Source organism: Vitis riparia, chromosome 9 (assembly GCF_004353265.1).
Source record: "Vitis riparia cultivar Riparia Gloire de Montpellier isolate 1030 chromosome 9, EGFV_Vit.rip_1.0, whole genome shotgun sequence".
Lineage (NCBI taxonomy): Eukaryota > Viridiplantae > Streptophyta > Magnoliopsida > Vitales > Vitaceae > Vitis > Vitis riparia.
Window position 1 is genome coordinate 2023483 of NC_048439.1, and position 17795 is coordinate 2041277.

The 17795-nt window shown below is 33.5% G+C and overlaps 1 protein-coding gene across 1 annotated transcript; it reads right to left on the bottom strand.

The window, feature by feature from the left end:
* Positions 1–30: 30 nt before the first annotated feature.
* Positions 31–16202, bottom strand: LOC117922144 (beta-galactosidase 17). Its single transcript, XM_034840176.1, has 19 exons — positions 15981–16202; positions 14511–14615; positions 14026–14221; positions 13038–13126; positions 11942–12022; positions 10555–10649; positions 7894–7964; positions 6898–6988; positions 6701–6818; positions 6522–6617; positions 6391–6439; positions 3843–4030; positions 3663–3734; positions 3151–3300; positions 2562–2612; positions 1615–1780; positions 1215–1351; positions 1037–1102; positions 31–423 (listed from the first exon to the last, which is right to left on the bottom strand). Exons 1-19 carry the CDS (start codon positions 16185–16187, stop codon positions 325–327), a joined length of 2127 nt encoding a protein of 708 aa, XP_034696067.1. The 5' UTR covers positions 16188–16202; the 3' UTR covers positions 31–324.
* Between the last annotated feature and the right edge of the window lie 1593 nt (positions 16203–17795).

The following is a 17795-nucleotide window of genomic DNA, read 5'->3' on the forward strand; positions in this document are numbered from 1 at the left end:
TCACTAATTGAAAAGATATCTCCGGTTCAATGGAGAAAATTTGTTCAATGCTGGAATATATTGTTCAATAAATCATAATGAATTATAATTTCATCATTGCTTATACAAAAAAAAAAGGGAGGGGAGGGGAAGCCTCCCAGCAGCTTTCAGTAGTAGAGGCTGCACTGGATTTATATTCAATTATATATATATATATCCTGTGGACATGCAGCATGACAGCATGCCTTTCAACATGCGTGTGGAAGATCTACAAGTGTGTTTTCTGTGTTTTGGCCTTGGGGATTCAAGTTGGAACGACCTTTTTCCAGACCTGGTCGCTTGTTTTCAGAGCAAGCTAGAACTGCTTGAACGGCATGTGAAGTCTGGATGATCAACTGAGTGAACCACAAGCTCAGAGTTTGGTGATTCTAATTCAAAGATGACCTGTGGAACAGTTAAAAGAACCAAGTCAAAGCAGGAAAAGTTCATTGAAAAGAAGACCAGATTTAGGAATGGTTTTGATCAACATTTTTCGAGGGCAATTAACCATCAAGAATATTGTTATTCTAGTATAGTACTTATAAAGAAGGCGAATATATTAAAAGCTAATGAGAATACTTGTTAATTGGGGTTTACTCATTTATTGTGGAACTAATAGAAGGGGAATGGATTCAGAGTCTTCAAAGGTGTAAAGCTGTCACAGTTGAATCTGGAAGATACGCTTATAAAAATCTTGGTTCATGTGGTTGAATGATTATTTGGATTTTGAGGAGTCTTTACTTCGTAGATTCATTTACGGACTGAGGTTGGCCTAAGATCTCAGGCTGAATGATTTGTTTCTTTGGGTTGTCTTGGTTTTTTATGTCTGTTTGTGTTTTTTATCGTATACTTGCTGTGTCTCATGGCTACCATTTAATTGCTTACCTATAAAAGCATCGTCAAAATAGAGGGGCTAAAATCTTCCCTAAGGTCAGAAAACCAACAAAGATGCTCTTTATTTGCAAACTATCATGGAAAAAAAAAGGAAAACGAAAAGCAGCATTTGACAATCTCATACCAGATTGTTTTCCCCATGTCTAAGCACTGGAGCAGGGACATAGAGGTTGCACTGTGGTCCAGTTGACTGCAAGGGGAGCCATTTAAAGATTCTCAAAGCAAAATAAATGCATTTAAGAATACAAACATCAATTCAGAATCACAAGAGAATCACTGAAATGTGGGAAACACCACTTTACCGGCCAAAATCTTCCTATGTTGAATTCATTGACAAATGCGATCCCTTTACCCCATCCACTGAATGATATGAATGTGTCTTTTGTTTCATCAACTACAAAACGGCCAGCATAGAGTGCTGGTTCTATGGAAACCTCCTCTGCAGAAGGAAAGGTAATGATGATTACTTTCATTGTCCCTCCACAGTATGATGCATTATTGCATACCATCGTTAATTGCACAAGAATAAGAGGTACAAGAGCAGGTAAATGTGGTTCAGAGTGGAATATGCTAATACAAACCAGGAACAGATAGATACCAAACAAATTTATACAATAGAAACAAAAGAGAACAGTACTGATGTTCTCACCTTAACCAGTTGTTTGTATTTATATGTATCGTAAGTAAGAATTGAGAACATACCAGTATTTTTTATATTCGTAAGGGCCAATGTTTTATTGATTCTGGAATGTGCAATCTCCTTGATGGGCTTGATATCCAACACCTCATTCAGGTTTTGGAAAGGAATTGCAACAATCTTCCAACTCTTCAGAACATTCCCATCCAGATAAACAGGAGACAAAATACCCTGTAGAAAGAAACAGAAAATTAGTTGAATATCATCTGTTAGGCTAAGATGCACGATCTTCTAAATTAAAGAGAAACAGAATGAGTGGGAATAACCACTATGCAGTTAGGAAGCATAGCATGTAATTTGCCTGAATAGATATTACATCAAATGTCTACTCAACATGATTACATTCATATTTCAGGAAGAGCATTTGAAATTTAGGTAAATCTCTAAGCTGTACAAAAAGCGAATTCTAGCTTAAAAAGCATGAAAATGTAATTAGGAACAATCACAACTTGAAGAATAATGATGGAGATGGTTCTGCTTAACACAATGTTTAATAATTGTGGTGGACGAATTACTCAGGGCTGTAACAACTCCAGAAAATAACTTATAATAAGATGAATAAAAAGGAAACCATGAGGAGAAGATGAAGTGATACAAATCACACACAAGCTGGGTCCTATGGTTTTTGATGCAGCTGTACAGAGAAGGCATAGTCTAGGGAGTCAGACTTAATCCCATATTTCAGGACTTGGACTCGATGATAAGAACTGTCTGCCTACCAAGTACAGCCACTCGGAACCATTTATCAAGTAAATAAAGTATGATCATTGAGGAAAGAAACTATATTATATGAAATCCACAATTATACTCAATAAAGATAAAAGATAACCATAAAAGAAAGCAGCAGTAAACTTGCAAAAGGACTAAAAACTTCAGCTGGAAATTATAATAGGTCTACAATCTAAAACCATAGAAGGGTTTAATAGGAATCCCGTATGTGCAGATCAGTTACCTTCTGGTCAAACAAGTGTGACCCATAATTTACACGTCCCATGTTTTCAACCTAGATAAGAAGAGGAGAAAATCAGAAAAAACTTATGCATAACCTACAGTTTAGAAGGTACTGAAAAATGATGAGCATAACAAAAAAATTAGTGGATAGCAATAACATACAGACAACCAGAACGTTATTATGGATAATGAAGCTTTCAATTTGCATGAAATTTACTGGTTTTTGTCAAGCCAGCAGCTATGAAAATGTGACTCAATAGTTTTAACGGTTTTTTAAGCAAACAAGAAAAAGTCTCTGCTTAGCCATGGAAAAACTTGAGTCACCAAGGACGCGTGCATCAGGGAAATCCAACTTACAAAGTAAATTTTTTTTATAAGCCATAGTCTACTCGGTGTAACCAAATTAGCAGTCAGTAGTAAAAAATGAAGCAAGTCAACCAATCAATTGTAAAAATGCCTTTTTTTTCTATAGCCATTGCATTTTGAATTAACTACTTTACAAACTACAAAATAGAACTAACTGCTAAAGTGGATTAGCCAAAACCCTAATCCAATCTGCTTGAAAAGGGAAAGGGGAAAGAGTCACTCACTAAAACAAATAAGTTGATTTTGGAAGCACATTTAGTATCAGGAAGGCTCAGGTTCTGATTTGACCATCTTTCAATTGTACCTACATATGTTGGTCTTCCACCATTATCTTCAGAAGGGCATGAAATAAAAACCTGAGCTCTATCATGCACCTGCATTTTTTACATTTAAAAAGTCAGAATTTTTTTTTTTTTTACTTCCGATATATTTTGTAAACTTCAGGAAAATCTGAACCACTGATGATTATAAGTGAGACGATTTCTGATGAAATGACATGCTACGATTATACAAGAGTGTTGCCCCTCATGTAATAAAAGGAAGAGAGAAAAAAAATTATTATAGGTCAGAATAGAAGGATCATAAACTGATCAGTGGTAGGGCAAAGGAAGAGAACTTTATTTGTTCAAGCAAAACATCAGCACAAGGAGAATTTCAAATGTAAGCAGATGAGTACTTTGTCACTCATATCACATAACTCCAGTCAATTTAAATATAAGGGAAGGACAAGACTTACATTTGGTATGAACAAATTGCTTCCTTGGTCCTTTGCTGCATATCCTGATGTATATAATAAAAATCCAAACATCTGAACAAAGGAACATACAAATTAAAAAAATAAATTGTTAGAAATCTTAAATTGAACAGGCATAAATAGTGAAATCTAAAATGCAACAAGAGCAAAATTCTTAAACACCTGTCCCACAGACTCCATTGAAGTTGGATTTTCAGATTCAACCACACCAATAGGATCTATTTTATCAATTAAATCAAACAAAGATTCAGTTTTCTGTAACTGGATGGGTCCATATCCTCTCTTTTCAGTGTTGGAAGGAACTGAAGGAAGAGATGCTGCACTGTGTCGCTTCACAACCCCTCGCAATGCTGAAATGAATACCACATTCATAAGTGGACCGTACTTGCTGGCTCTCCAACCATAACTTTCATGAGAAAATTTTGGAAAAGACAATATCATGAATGGAAGCATAATAAGAACCACTATACAACTGCAAGGAAAATGGGTCTACATGGTCATTATAACATGAATGAGCCTTCAAGTCAGAAATCCCTCTGGGACAGATGTAAAAATTAACAATGCATATGCAAGAATCATAATGAGTCGACCTTGAATGAGGAATAATAAAACATATGAAATTGACATTCACTTCAACAATGCTAACTAGCTAACTTTGTAATGTATGAGAGAGTGATACCAGAAAAGACCTCAGAGTCAGAAATTTCAAAACTTATCTAAACACCTAAACCTACTAAATGTTAGTTCAAAATTCAAAACCCATATAAGCACCTTAACCTACTAACTACCCTAATTTACAAAATTTTACCATTCTATAGAATGACTAAGTTGCATCTCAGTTGAGACCATCAGAGATAAAACTTTGATCTTAAATCATGGAAATGACTATTTTTCTATGAATAATAGCTGTATGACTTCCCCAAGCATGTCAATCGAACACCAGTCAATTGTGTTTGTTAAGCTACTAAAAAGTCCAAAAGCTTAAGTTTTGAAGTCAATTGGTTGCTTAACATGGTAGCAAAGCCTTAGTCTATGCAAGGTCATGAGAATGAGCTTAACTAAGGGAGGGAGTCATTTACTTCCTCTATTTTTTGGCCATCTTTTGGTGGTTGTTATGTACGTCTTGTGTACTTTGGTGCTCTCTTTTTGGCGCTTTTTAACGGATTCTCTTTTACTTATCAAAAAAATAAACATTTATTTCCCCTATCCATTGAACCCACAGAGAATACTATCAGAGCAGTGGCGTGTCAAGGCTATAGCTCAAATAAACTCGATATACATTGTTATTATCACCCAACAACTCAAGCTTTTACATCAATTGGCAGCTTAATACTGTATTAGAGCCTTGGTTTGTGGGAGACTAGGGGAGATCATGGGTTCAAACCTCAATGACGTTTATTTCTTCGATTTATTGAGTTCGCATGCAAGCTCAAAGAAGGTCACCCATGCGATGAGGTGTTAGGGCTTTAGCCCAAGTCAGAATGATATACATTGTTAGCCCATTACCTAACACTTTAAACTTTTGGATCAAATTGGTAGCTTGGAGTTTTCAACAAATCCTTCTGACGGTTAGACTGTGCCTGTCCGTACCTAGGAATATACATAGATCAAGTGCACGCATCAACTTGAAAAACCCTTAACAGTGACGGTAAGAAGTTGGATACAAGAAAATTGCTATAAGGCTCATGTTCCATGTAAACTTTGCAAGATCCCAAGTTGTGAAAAATTGAAGGCACTTTAAGATCAGTCATCCAATGCCAAAACATCAGAAGTGTGTTTCCATTTTGAGTAACTTGGCTTGTAATACTTCTAAATGAAGATGTTGAGTCACAAAACAACAACAATTAATATACTCTTTAGTAATTAATCCTACACATTTCACACAAAGGGTGTTATCCACTTACAATACATGAGATTTTTATGAGAATTTTTATCTAGTGGCTCGGGAAAAAGGAAGCGACTTCTGAAGGAACAAGAAGGCTTGGCAACTTAAAGGGGGTTGAGGGCTCAGAAGCAACTTTAGAGAGACAAGAAGGCTTCAAAAGCAATCTAGAGAGAGGAAGGGTGCTTAAAAAAATTTGGGAGTAAGACAACCAGTGAAATCCTCATCCAAGACTTTCTATCAAGCATAATATCAACAACTCTTGTAATGGAGAAAGTTTCAACAAGAAAGTGCTAAATTGAGTTCCAAGTCCTAAAGATATCTTCAGTGTTTAATCAAGAAGATAACTTTCTCCAAGGCCAACACAAGATAATTTGGAAATGAAGTGAAAGAGGATCTGAATAAAAATTCCATCCAAAGTCTTATTTCGGAACTCATTAATCATTCCAACCTTGATACCATTCTCAAACTCCCAACTACCAGATCAAACTTCGCTTTAGCCTTCAGAAATTTCCAAATTCATGCCTAAGAATGTAGCAACAAACTGACCCATCTCTATTTGAATCTTTTGTAGGATTTAACTTTCTAACACAAGCAAGCAAGGAACTTTCCCAATTTGAGGTCGTCATATCTCAGTCCAGAACCATAGATGTCTTCCAGTTTAATGCAATAACAATTAATATGTAGTGGACAAATGGACAATCATTTTTCATAAAACAAAAGGGAAATATTTACAGTTCTAGAAATAAATATATTCAATTTGATCCAAAAAAATCATATTTCAACTATGAAAGAGGAAATCACAACATAAGACAATTCAGCACATACCTTTGAACTTCGCATTGTCCACATCACCAGATTCTCTAATTGGTGCATCCTAGAAAAGAAGGCATTGCTTTGATATGTATGGTAAGTAAAAATACAGTATGTTAACATAATAAAGTCAAAATCTTCCTCACATAATCATAGGAAGTAAGGTCAGGCTTGTAGTCCAACTCATCTGCACCAGTATTGGCACCATTGTAAAATCCAAAGTTTGTCCCACCATGTGCCATCTGGGAATTGGAAGATGCTATATCATAGAATTATCTTGTAAATGGTGAACTGGATTCATCAAAAGATAGAATTTAGAACATACATAAAGCACAGCGGAACCCTTCAGAGACAAAATTTTGTCAAGAGCAGCGGCTGTAAAATCAGCACCAGTACTTGCAATATTCTCCCCCCAGTGTGTAAGCCAACCTGTATAGAACTCCCTGAAAGATACAAGCGCAATCAGCAACAAACTGCAAAGATCAAAAAAAAAAAAAAAGGCATACCAACAATTACACCTACGCGCAGAGAGGTGGAGACTTTCCTGGTGCATTGTACTCCTTTTGCAACTGAAATATAGGGCGTGGATCATCACCAGTTGAGAAGTCAACAGCTACAAATGGACAATTGAGATTAGCTTAGAAAACAGAAAAGAATTATGTAGTCATAAAAATATTTATGTTGCTTAATGGGTATTGTCATCCGATGAACTTCCAATGCAACTTCTATGATAGAAGAAGCTTCACTAACAGTATTCTGCATAATCTTAAATTTAGTAGGCATTTTGAAACGTGGACCAGAATTTCCGACCAGCAATAAACAGATAGATGCACATGCACACACATAGGCATTTGGCAGATACTTCACTACCTCAGAATTCCAAGGGACTAAGATTCAGTTTCTTACAAGCACATGTATCTCATATATGAGAAGCAAACTTGTCAAGAACACAATTGGATCATACGGTCTTCCCAAGAAATCCATGCACTTAAATATTTTTTTTTTATTATTTATCAAAGTAGGGTTATGCAGACTGGATGGAAACTAATGTCAGTTAAAGGAGAACTTTGAGAGTTACTAATGAACATGAGAGGGGAATGTGATACCATTGAGGCTTCAACTAATTATTGCAGTACATGTGTGTGAGACAAAAGTGCTTGAAGATGTAAAGAAGATCAAAAAGAACATATGTAAGTTTAGCAAAGAAATTGTGGTTAATGCTATAGTTGAATACACAGTTTTGTAAAACCAGAATGACCCAACAGGATTAATCATAACAACCCTGAAAAGTTGGGAATCTTGGGATAAATAGACCACCATGGCAGGAATTTTAATTGTAATATATGCATTAAAGATGGCTTAAATGTATTAGAAAGTAAGTAGATAAACAAAATATTTACAAAAGAAAAATGTCAAAATTGATGTCTGCTTCCTACTTCCAGTATCTAAGCAAATAGCCATTTACTCTTTTAAGTTCAAAATGCTGAAATTAAAACATAAGTTGATCACAAACTGAACCTGAAAAGACAGCATCTCCACGAATGGTGCCTTTTGCAAGAGTTTCCCTAGAACCTCCATCTGTAGTATACCTAAAAAGTCCATAAGATTTAGTCAAGAAAACAACAGATAATCAAAGAAGAAAACAATTATGACTCCAAAAGACCATTCTGATCAATATATGTAGCTCGCGTACCTTTCCCTAAATCATAAACCAGAAAAAATGCCAATGAAAGATAATCATAAATGTATGTAGTGCAGGAAAAAAAAAAAAATGCATACCTGCATAAGTTCATGCCACATGCACAAAACCATTAACATGTATCCATTCAAATGGGCATAGCTATATATTGTAAAAGAAGATAATACACAAACTCTCACCTTGATTTGCAATTAGTTCACTGCTAATCTGAAGAATTTTAATTTAAATGAAATTTCTTACAGTCACAATATGGACAAATTTATACTGCATGTGTCCCACTACACCGGTATAGTATCCCTATAGAACATAGAACAAGGTTCATTTCTCTATTAAATCCTTCATTAGGCAGCTTTTGGAGATCTTTTCCCTGCCAATGAAGTATGGTGTTCAAGGTATCACTTTATAGTAGTAAGACAGAATATGTTCTTCATTATGGAATAATGGGAACCATATGAGTTATGACATTTTGTAGTAGGGAGACAATGACCCCATTATGTTTGTTTTAGACTATTTGGCAAGAGTGGAACTGTAGGACCTTCAAAAGATGTTTTTATTCATCCCCTTTTTCTTTGGTTTACAGGTACTTTGGGTGCTAACGGTTCATCTTTGTTTAATTTTATTGTTTGTATAAGACCTTGCTAATATTTCTTTATTCCTCTATGCTCTCAATATGCTAGAGGTATACCCCTTTTTTTATTGGCTCTTATCAATATGCTCTCTATTTGCCTACCTAAAAAAACCTTGAATGTGAAACAAAGGACTACACCATAGATCTTTTTTAAGGTAAAAAGCACTTTTAAGTTTTTTATAATGAACTATATTTCATACTTTCCCCTTGTTGTCTACAAAGTTAGAAATGCGAAGCAAGAAGTACACATGCATTGCAAATTTTCAATTGTAAGACTAGTAGTTATTGGCAATGCATCTGAAGAGCTTTAATCTACCAGAAAACTAAATTAAGTTAAACACAAATGCATTATGAATCTCAAACTATAAGTATGCATGAGATAAATGAATAGCACTAAAGCACTAGGGCCAATGTAGACAAAGAAAAATGGATGAAAAATAAATGAAGAAGAGAGTTCAAATTATTCTTGTGATAAATATTACAAAGTTAACGTCCCATGTAAGTGAATAACATACAATAGAAAGTAAAATATATAGCATACACAGACTGAGATAGGCAGGGCAGCTCCACCATATGACAGTTAAGATAGTGGCCTGTGGCTCCATTTCAGGAAAAAAAAATGCCTGATTCAGTTTTTGCCTATTACCACCACTATAAAATCTTTCTCATTTTTATGTATCATCAATAACAGACTCATTTTGATCTATTATTTATTTATTTATTTTGATAGGTAAATTTTTGTCCCCATTGGGACTTACCTAGAACCTCCCACAAACCCTCCTCAACCCTTGGCCACTTGAGCCAGGCCTCAAGGACGTTTTGATCTATTATTTAATACTAATAAGATCTTATCCAATACCAATCAATTAATTATTTGCCCCACTGTTATTGTTATAGATTGTCCCCAATTTTTATCTGTGTCAAATATAACCATAAAATATGCCAAATTATAATTTATAGAACTTAAACTGAAAAGATCTTCTGTGTTTCTGATAAAAAAACAAATTATATTACTTAATAGTGACAAAGAATTTATTCAACGAGTCTGACTACTTAAAAGGGAAAAAGTTACTCTTACCACTTTTTACCACCTCCTGATAGTAGGTGCTCACTGGATGAATGTAATTGTATTTATTTTATTCTTACCACCTTTTTCTGCATCCAATGAGCACTGCTATCGGTACACTTTAAAAAAAAAAAAAAAAAAAAAAAGGCAGTAAAGAAGATAGCCAATTAAGCATCTTCCATTTGAAAAGACATTTTTGTGTGGGTTCACTATAGAATTTTAGAAGTGGACAACATATGTGAACCTTGAGGAAGAAAAATGAAGATGAAAACATCCTGCCCATAACACCAAAAGCAAAAAAATGCCAGGAAATTTAAAAAAAAAAAAATGTTTAAACTCTTGCCACAATTTAACCAAGCTTTGAGAGTTGGTAGATTCTGTTAATTGGGAAACTAGATGACTGATATGAATTGACAATGACTCCAAAAAACAATGAGAGGGTAGCCATTAGGTAGGTATATTAGAAGTAAATAACATCTTAGGTCCACTTTTTTGTTATTCTTTTCCATACAATCAACACAGATTTGAAAATAATAAGTACCTCAGGTGAAAAAAACTTTGTATCTCTAATAATACAAGTAATCTTATAAAGGAAATAAATGAGGCAACAAAAACATAAAATAAAGGAGGAAGAAAGGAAGAAAAGAAACGGTCTTCAATTGCCAGGTTAGAAGAAAACTAAAAAAACTGAAGTTGTTACATAAAACAAACAGATCAGAAGAATATTTTTTTGATAAGTAAATAAATCAACCATGACTCTAGATGTGAAGATGGAGAATTCCTTACAATATTAGATCATTCCCAAGGTGTCTTCTGGCCACTGCAACCAGGTGATGAAGATAAGCTTTATCATCCCCATATGAACCATATTCATTTTCAATCTGTCAAGATAGTCTCCTTTAGTTGGAATATCACCAATCTCAGTATTGGATTTCGGACAATTAGATTTTCAAATTCACAAATTAGAAGTTTGAACTTAGCATATCAAATCATAAAATAAATCATGATTTCCTTTTTTTTTTTTCTAAAAAAAAAACGGTTCTCTAGAATCTCTCACAAATTAGGAGTCTCACTTAATTATTCTTTAAAGGCTACTATTTCATCTCACATCCTTCCAAAAGACAAAAATTCTTCTTCATCTTCTTCAACATGTTCCAAATTATAGAGTGTTTCTAGGAGACTTCACCTAGTTCTGAAGAAATTTTTAAAATTTTGAGGTCTTCCTTCATGTTACCTTTTAAGGCTTTAAGCAGCTGCCTGAATCACTTAGGGGTTGAACTTACCCTAATGGATTCCCTAAAGAAGGAAATGTACAAGCATTTCATATCATCTGATGTTCTCAGTCCTCCACACTATTATTTTGCTAATGGATTCCCCACAGGGGGAATATAGAAAAAGTATGACGATTTTATAACATTCTATGTGCTCACTCCTAGAAATTATTATTTTGTTTGCAAGGATTACAGGAAAAAAAAAAAGAACACAATGTGAAAGCACCCACTATTTTATTTCTTTATACCCAAATGTCATTAGAGATGTACTATTCTTTCTTTCATTTTTTGATCAGAATGGATCTTTCTGGAGGGGATGATGTAATTAATTTATGGGCCAATCTATTATTACTACTTGGAATGGGAAAGGCAATTATGCTTCATACCATCTTTTAGAAAAGGAAAGAATGACAACTGCATCTAACAAAAAATTTCCAGTCATAACAGTCTGTAATAAAAGTACACAAGGGTTTCTGGCCATACTCCTGGTTTAATGATTGAGCTAATAGCCTAATAGGTGATTAAGGAATAATTTTGAACGCTCACTCAGCTCTAATGTGACTGGTACACTCATGTGAAGCAGAATCATATGCTCCTTAACAGGATCTCAAAATTTTCAATCTCTATTTAAGATTTGGCAGTAAGAGGTAATTCCTCCAATGCAACTTCAAGGGCATTGTGGGACGTTCAGTATATAGTAGATAATTATCTAGATCCAATAGTAGCTTGTTCCACCCTTGGAAAGACAAAAACCTTCCAAATTCTCTAACAAGAATGGTGTGCAGTTGCTGGAAATTGAAAAGTTGATTCTCACTGCATTTTAAATTACTTTATCATATATTTTAGTTGTTGAGAATCATTCACATAAAATAAATGCAAAGCAAAAGGCAAAAATGATGCACCTGAACCATTATAATAGGGCCTCCTTTGTCATAAAGAAGAGGAGCTATCTGTGGAAGTAGATTTCCCCACCATCTATCAACCTATAACAATTCATAATTGAAGTGATGAAAAAACATTAAGCTAATGGAAAAGAACAAAAAAATAAAAATAAAAATAAAAATAAACAGAAATTTCTACCTGAAACATACTTTTTTTTGTCTAATGAGAGAGGCATTAGACACTTTGAGGTGAACAGAAACCATCATAAAGAGTTGCAGATCAATGGAGAAGATGAACTAAATTTCTTTTATATCCAACACACTGATTGTGTGGCAGTATGCGTCCAGGCTATTCACTAAAAGAAAGCCTCACTAGGATCCAAAGGTTTCAGGACCTTGGAGATGGCCTAATAGGGAAAGCACATGAAGTATAAATGCAATAAGGGGCATTGAGGATTCTGTTGATTGAGATTCAAGCCAAAATAGGGCAAAGAGAAATGCATAATCATCTGAAATACGGCCTTTTATTTTCTTAGATGGAAAAAAAATTAAACCAGGCTAACATGTAAAAAAATTGAAATGGAATAAAATAAGCTGATAAGAATGGTCATTCACCCAAGCTAATCATGGTGTATTGGGTAACTCATTCAACTTTGCCACTTCTGCAGTTAGCATCTATCATATGGATAGCAACAAATATCCCCATAGAAGGAAAAAAAAATTCAACCTTTCAGAAAAATTAATATTACAAGGAAACTTCTCTGAAAGAGGCAAAAAAGATCCAATAGACTCACAAGAGAGAAAGAAAGCTAGAGATTGTAAACCAAAATATCTTCAGTATATAAGATTAAGTTAAATTTTTGTAAAAGAGTAAAACAATTAAAACTATGAGGAAAGAGAGAAGCTCCTTAAAATAGTAAAAAAGATTCCCTAGAATTGGGGAAAAGAGAGTATGAGAGATTGTTCATCATAACAGCTTAAGTACATAAAACAATTGAATACCATATGGTCTGTTTCTAATATCAATGTTCATTACAATTTACATCCACGAGTAATTTAAAGGGCATGCCATTCATCATTATGTTCCTAAATTATAAGCAAAGAACCTATAACGTACCAAACGAAGGAAGGCAGGATCCGATGATCTTAATCTGAGAGGCGGATTAACGGCAAGCAGCCAGGCAGGAAACCCCCCCAAATCCCACTCTGCAACAAAAAGATGTTCTCAATTGGAACCGTCAAACCAAATTGTGGAGGATGAATGATTAGAAAAGACAATGACAACTGAGGAACTAACGAATCAGGAACTAATATATTGTACACTCACTTCTATTACTGGGCCCCAAACTAATAGCAGTATCACAGGATACAATAATAGGGACATGGCAACTTTAACAAAATTTCAAACAAAAAAAAAAAAAACCAAAACAAAAGATGGTTGACAAAATTTTAGTTTTCATCATCTATTGTATTATGTAGACTAAAAATTCCACAAAAACAAATATTAGAGTGAACTTTTTAAGGATTAGAATGCATCATGTTACACCAAATAACAAAGATCAGGGAGAATCGTGAAAAATGTTGTGCACCAGGAAATATAGATTAAGAATGACGGGTTTAAAGAACCAGAAACCAAAGATTAAAGAATGAGATTAGACCCAAAAATACAAATTAGGGGCATTGTTGGGAAAAACATAAATATGTACTAGAGTTGAAGAGAATGGAGAAGAAGAACAGCTATGCTGTGCACAAGCGCACTTGTGTGTGTGTGAGAGAGAGAGAGAGAGAAAGAGAGAAAGAAAGAGAATAAGCAGAAAAGGAGAGAGAATAGGCTTAATGCTTCAGAGAGAAGGAACAGCGATGAGGTTTGAATGAGGGGGCAATAGATAAGTATTACAGACTTCCCAACACTTGATAAGATACAAAGGTGGTTGTCTTGCCTCTATGTGATATTTTAAGAAGTTTCCATTTCCAATCATGATCCAAATTTTCCCTATTACAGTGTCCATCTATCTGCTAAAATAAACCAAAGTCTAGATACATATAGGTAAATAAGGATTAAGGATAAATACACAAGGAAGAAAGATCTGACAGTTACAGCTCACCTCCACATATATAAGGTCCTGGTCGAAGCATAACAAGAAAATCCAGCTTCTGACAGAGTTTGAGAAATGCAACTATATCTGCAATACCCTCAAAAACCAGTTTTCCAGGTCTTGGTTCATGCAGATTCCAAGGAACATAAGTTTGAATGGTATTCAAGCCCAATGCCTTTGCTCTCAACAGCCTATCTTCCCAGTACTGCATGAATAAAGATACATAAGAAATCACCGAATTACACTAGAAAGCCTTTGGCTGCCACAAACTAAAGTATGAAGACATGTCCATTTAATTTAACAAAGAAAGTCAATTAGATACAATAAGTTGCCCATGGCACCATGAGGGAAAGCCTGAAAGTATTTGAAGCTTGAAAAGCTGCCACTTGTCCCTTTCCATGTGGTAAGCATTAGGAAATTAATACACGCAAAGCAACAAAAGGGTTTACAAATAACATATAACATATTATATTACAAAATTTGAAGAGAAATACCTCAGGATGAACCCGGAAATAATGCAAATCACCACCAATAATCTGGAAAGGTTGACCATCTTTCCAAAATTTGTCGTTCTTGATCTCAAACTTTTGACCAATGACCTGGTTATAAATCCCACTCATATAAGAAATCCAAAGTCACAAATCTAAGAATAACCATATCATTAATTAAGAATGACTAGCATGTCAATCTACCAAAAATCTAAGGAATGACAACTAAACCACAGCAAGAAACTCCTTATCAAGATCTTAACTGCAGATCATTATGCTTGAATGTTTTATAACCCAAATATTTGCCCACCATGAAAATAGAGGAAAAGCAAAGAAAATTTCAACCTTCAGTTTTCTCTATTTTCTGTATTCAGTTTCTAAAAAAATGAAAACTCATAAATAAACCTGTATTTGGTTACATGGGTTTGGAACCCAGTGCATGGGCTACGTGGATTTACATACCGAAGATATATTCGTAGTAGGAAACCAAATACATTCTAGACCTAGTATTTGGAGAGTGAAAGTGAGTATAGTAGTAATGGTAGTAAACAAAAGAAAATTCATAAAAGCCTGTGTAACCAATTACCTTCTAGACCTAGCATTTGTTTCTAGAGCCCCAAAAATGAAATTTCCATAATCAAATTTCTCCTCTTTTCATACATTTTGTCATCGATCAAGTAAGAAATAGCTAGTCATAAATGCATAATATTTTTCAACTTAAAATGAAAGCAGCTCTTTCAATGTGAATCAATAACAACAGAAACAAACAAAAAGAAAAAGGGAAAAAAAATTCCTACATTAAAAGTTCATAGAATAACCATTGAGATAGTGTGCATGTTAATCAAATCCTAGAGAATTAGAATTTCAAAACAGCTCTAGAGAGGGACAAACATACACACATTCTCATTTCAACTCAAAATCCAAGCACTTCTCCAAAACCGAATCCAGCAAGCCCTAATCAAAACAGAATTAGTATTTCTAGATAATTGCACGGAGAAAAAAAGATACACACACATCCTCATTTCTCGTTTCAACCCAATATCCAAAGAATTCTCCAAAATCGGAATGAATGAATTCTAGAAAGTTCCAGATAGTTCTTGAGACCACATTTCAAAGAAAAATCCAAACAATTCTCTAAAAAACCGAACCACGCCAATACTGGTCAAAACAAAGTCAGCATTTCTACACATTCCCATAAACAGAACGAATCGCAGACAGCCTCATTTCTCATTGCAACTAAAAATCCAGACAACGAAACAGACTTTAAAATTCCACAAAGTGCCAGATATTTCAACAATCCCTAAAAGAAACATAACTAAGATTTCCACAAAGTTCCAGAACCACATCCTCAATTGAGACATTTCGCATTCCAACTCAAAATCCAGAGAAATCTTCCAAAAACCGATCAAACGAAGCACAACCGCAACAGAATTACGAGTTACAGAAAGTTCCGTAGAGTTGGATAGTGAGGCGTACCCTGATCGGAGACGAAGTAGGGAGGGGAGGGGAGAGAGAGGAGAGGGAAGGGAGAGGAGCGAAGAGAGTGAAGGCAGCGAGGAAGAGAAGAGACAGGAGGAAGAAGGTGGTCCTGGAGCTTCGCTTCCTGGCCATTGTCAACAACCCTGACCAGCTTGACGCCTCTGTACGGAGACTGCTGGCTCGTCTCCCACTCAACCTCTGCATCGCATTTATTTGTTGCCTTTGACGCCAATAATAAAATATGGAAAATGTGATAAAAATATGGAAAAAAAATATATTGAAAATTCAAAGTTGCAGTCAAACGCAGAAAAATATGATTCGAAAAATCACATTTGGGAATGATTTCGTGACCAAAATCGGTTTGGAAACGTTTCCAAAATCGTTCTTAAAAAATCATTATTAACTGTTTTTTAAAATTTAAATTTAAATAAAAAACAGTTTTGTCGATTTATTATTTAAATATATTTAAATTATTATTACTTAAAACAGTCTATCGAAAATAATTTAGATTATATAAAATTTGTTTTCAAAAAAACATATTTTAAGTTTGTTCAACGACTAAAAATTGTTTTTATTTTCAAAAACTTTGAAATTACTAAGGGCATGTTTGGTTTCTATTTTTAATAACTATTTTATGTTCTTGAAAATAAAAAACATAAAAAATTTGTTTGGGAAAGAGGGTGAGTTTTTGTTTTTTGTGTTTTTTTTTTTTTTTTTATGTTTTCTTACCTGTTTTTTTGTGTTTTCACAAAGATGAGCTCCAACCGACCATCACCCTCACCTGTAAACTATTTCTTCTTCCTTAAATTATTTAAATTAATATACTTACATATGATAACAAAATCATCTTTTATTTAAAAAAATTATAATTGGTATAAAAATTTTAAAATGAAATTTTTTTTAATTTAAATAAATTGTGTATATGAAAATTATTTATATAGTTATAATATTAGGTTAATGGAAGAAAACATTTTATTAATTAAAAAAATAACTTTCAAACATATTTTTTATTTTACTTATTCTAAAAAACTTTTTTATTAACTCAACCAAACATTTTTTTTTTTTAAGAACAAAAACTATTTTTCAGAATTCAGTTCTCAAACATAATTTTTTTTTAAAAAACATAAAAAAATATTCTCAAAAACTGTTTTCCATAACAATTTTTAAAAACAGCAACCAATCAAACCTTAAATAATCCTAGGACCTTGTTTAACATTTGGTTTTTAAATTAGTTTTCTAACTCCAAAATAAGGCATCTAACAAATTTATGGCAAAAACAATTTTTCAAAATTTGTTTTAAAAACGTATTATTTTTAAAATAAATTTTAATTATTTTGGATTGTTTATTTTTTTCTAAGCATTAGAAGCAATAATTGACAACATGGAAAATATTTTGAAAATTTATAGGTTTTACCATAATAAATAACACACTACTTTTTATATTTGTATTTTTAAACATAATTTTGTTCCGAAAAATAATTAAAATTTAATGGTATAACTTATAGTTAAAAACAAGTTTGAGTAATAAATAAAAATAATTGATTTATTTTTAAATTCATATTTTCATTTTACCATTTTACCCTCATTGTCCCAATTACTTATACGATCTTCTTTACTATTCCACGATCTTTATTTTACTTAACATTTTTTATCCTAGTTTTAATTTATGAGGATAAATATATCAATTTGATGATTTAAAATAAGTTTTAAGTTAATTTTATCAAACAACCTTAATACTTAATATAAGAATTAAGTAATAAATTTTAAGTCAATAATTAAATATAATTTAACTTAAAGTAAACTTAAATCATT

Bases quoted from the DNA above. Each gene is read 5' to 3' on its own strand.
- LOC117922144 (XM_034840176.1), bottom strand. From the start codon at position 16,187: ATGCAGAGGTTGAGTGGGAGACGAGCCAGCAGTCTCCGTACAGAGGCG. The intron at 6,989-7,893 runs GTTCAGTTTGTG...GTCCATTTGTAG, and splicing joins TGGAGATGCTGTCTTTTCAG to CTGTTGACTTCTCAACTGGT. The intron at 424-1,036 runs GTATGAGATTGT...ACTGTTCCACAG, and splicing joins GACATGGGGAAAACAATCTG to GTCATCTTTGAATTAGAATC.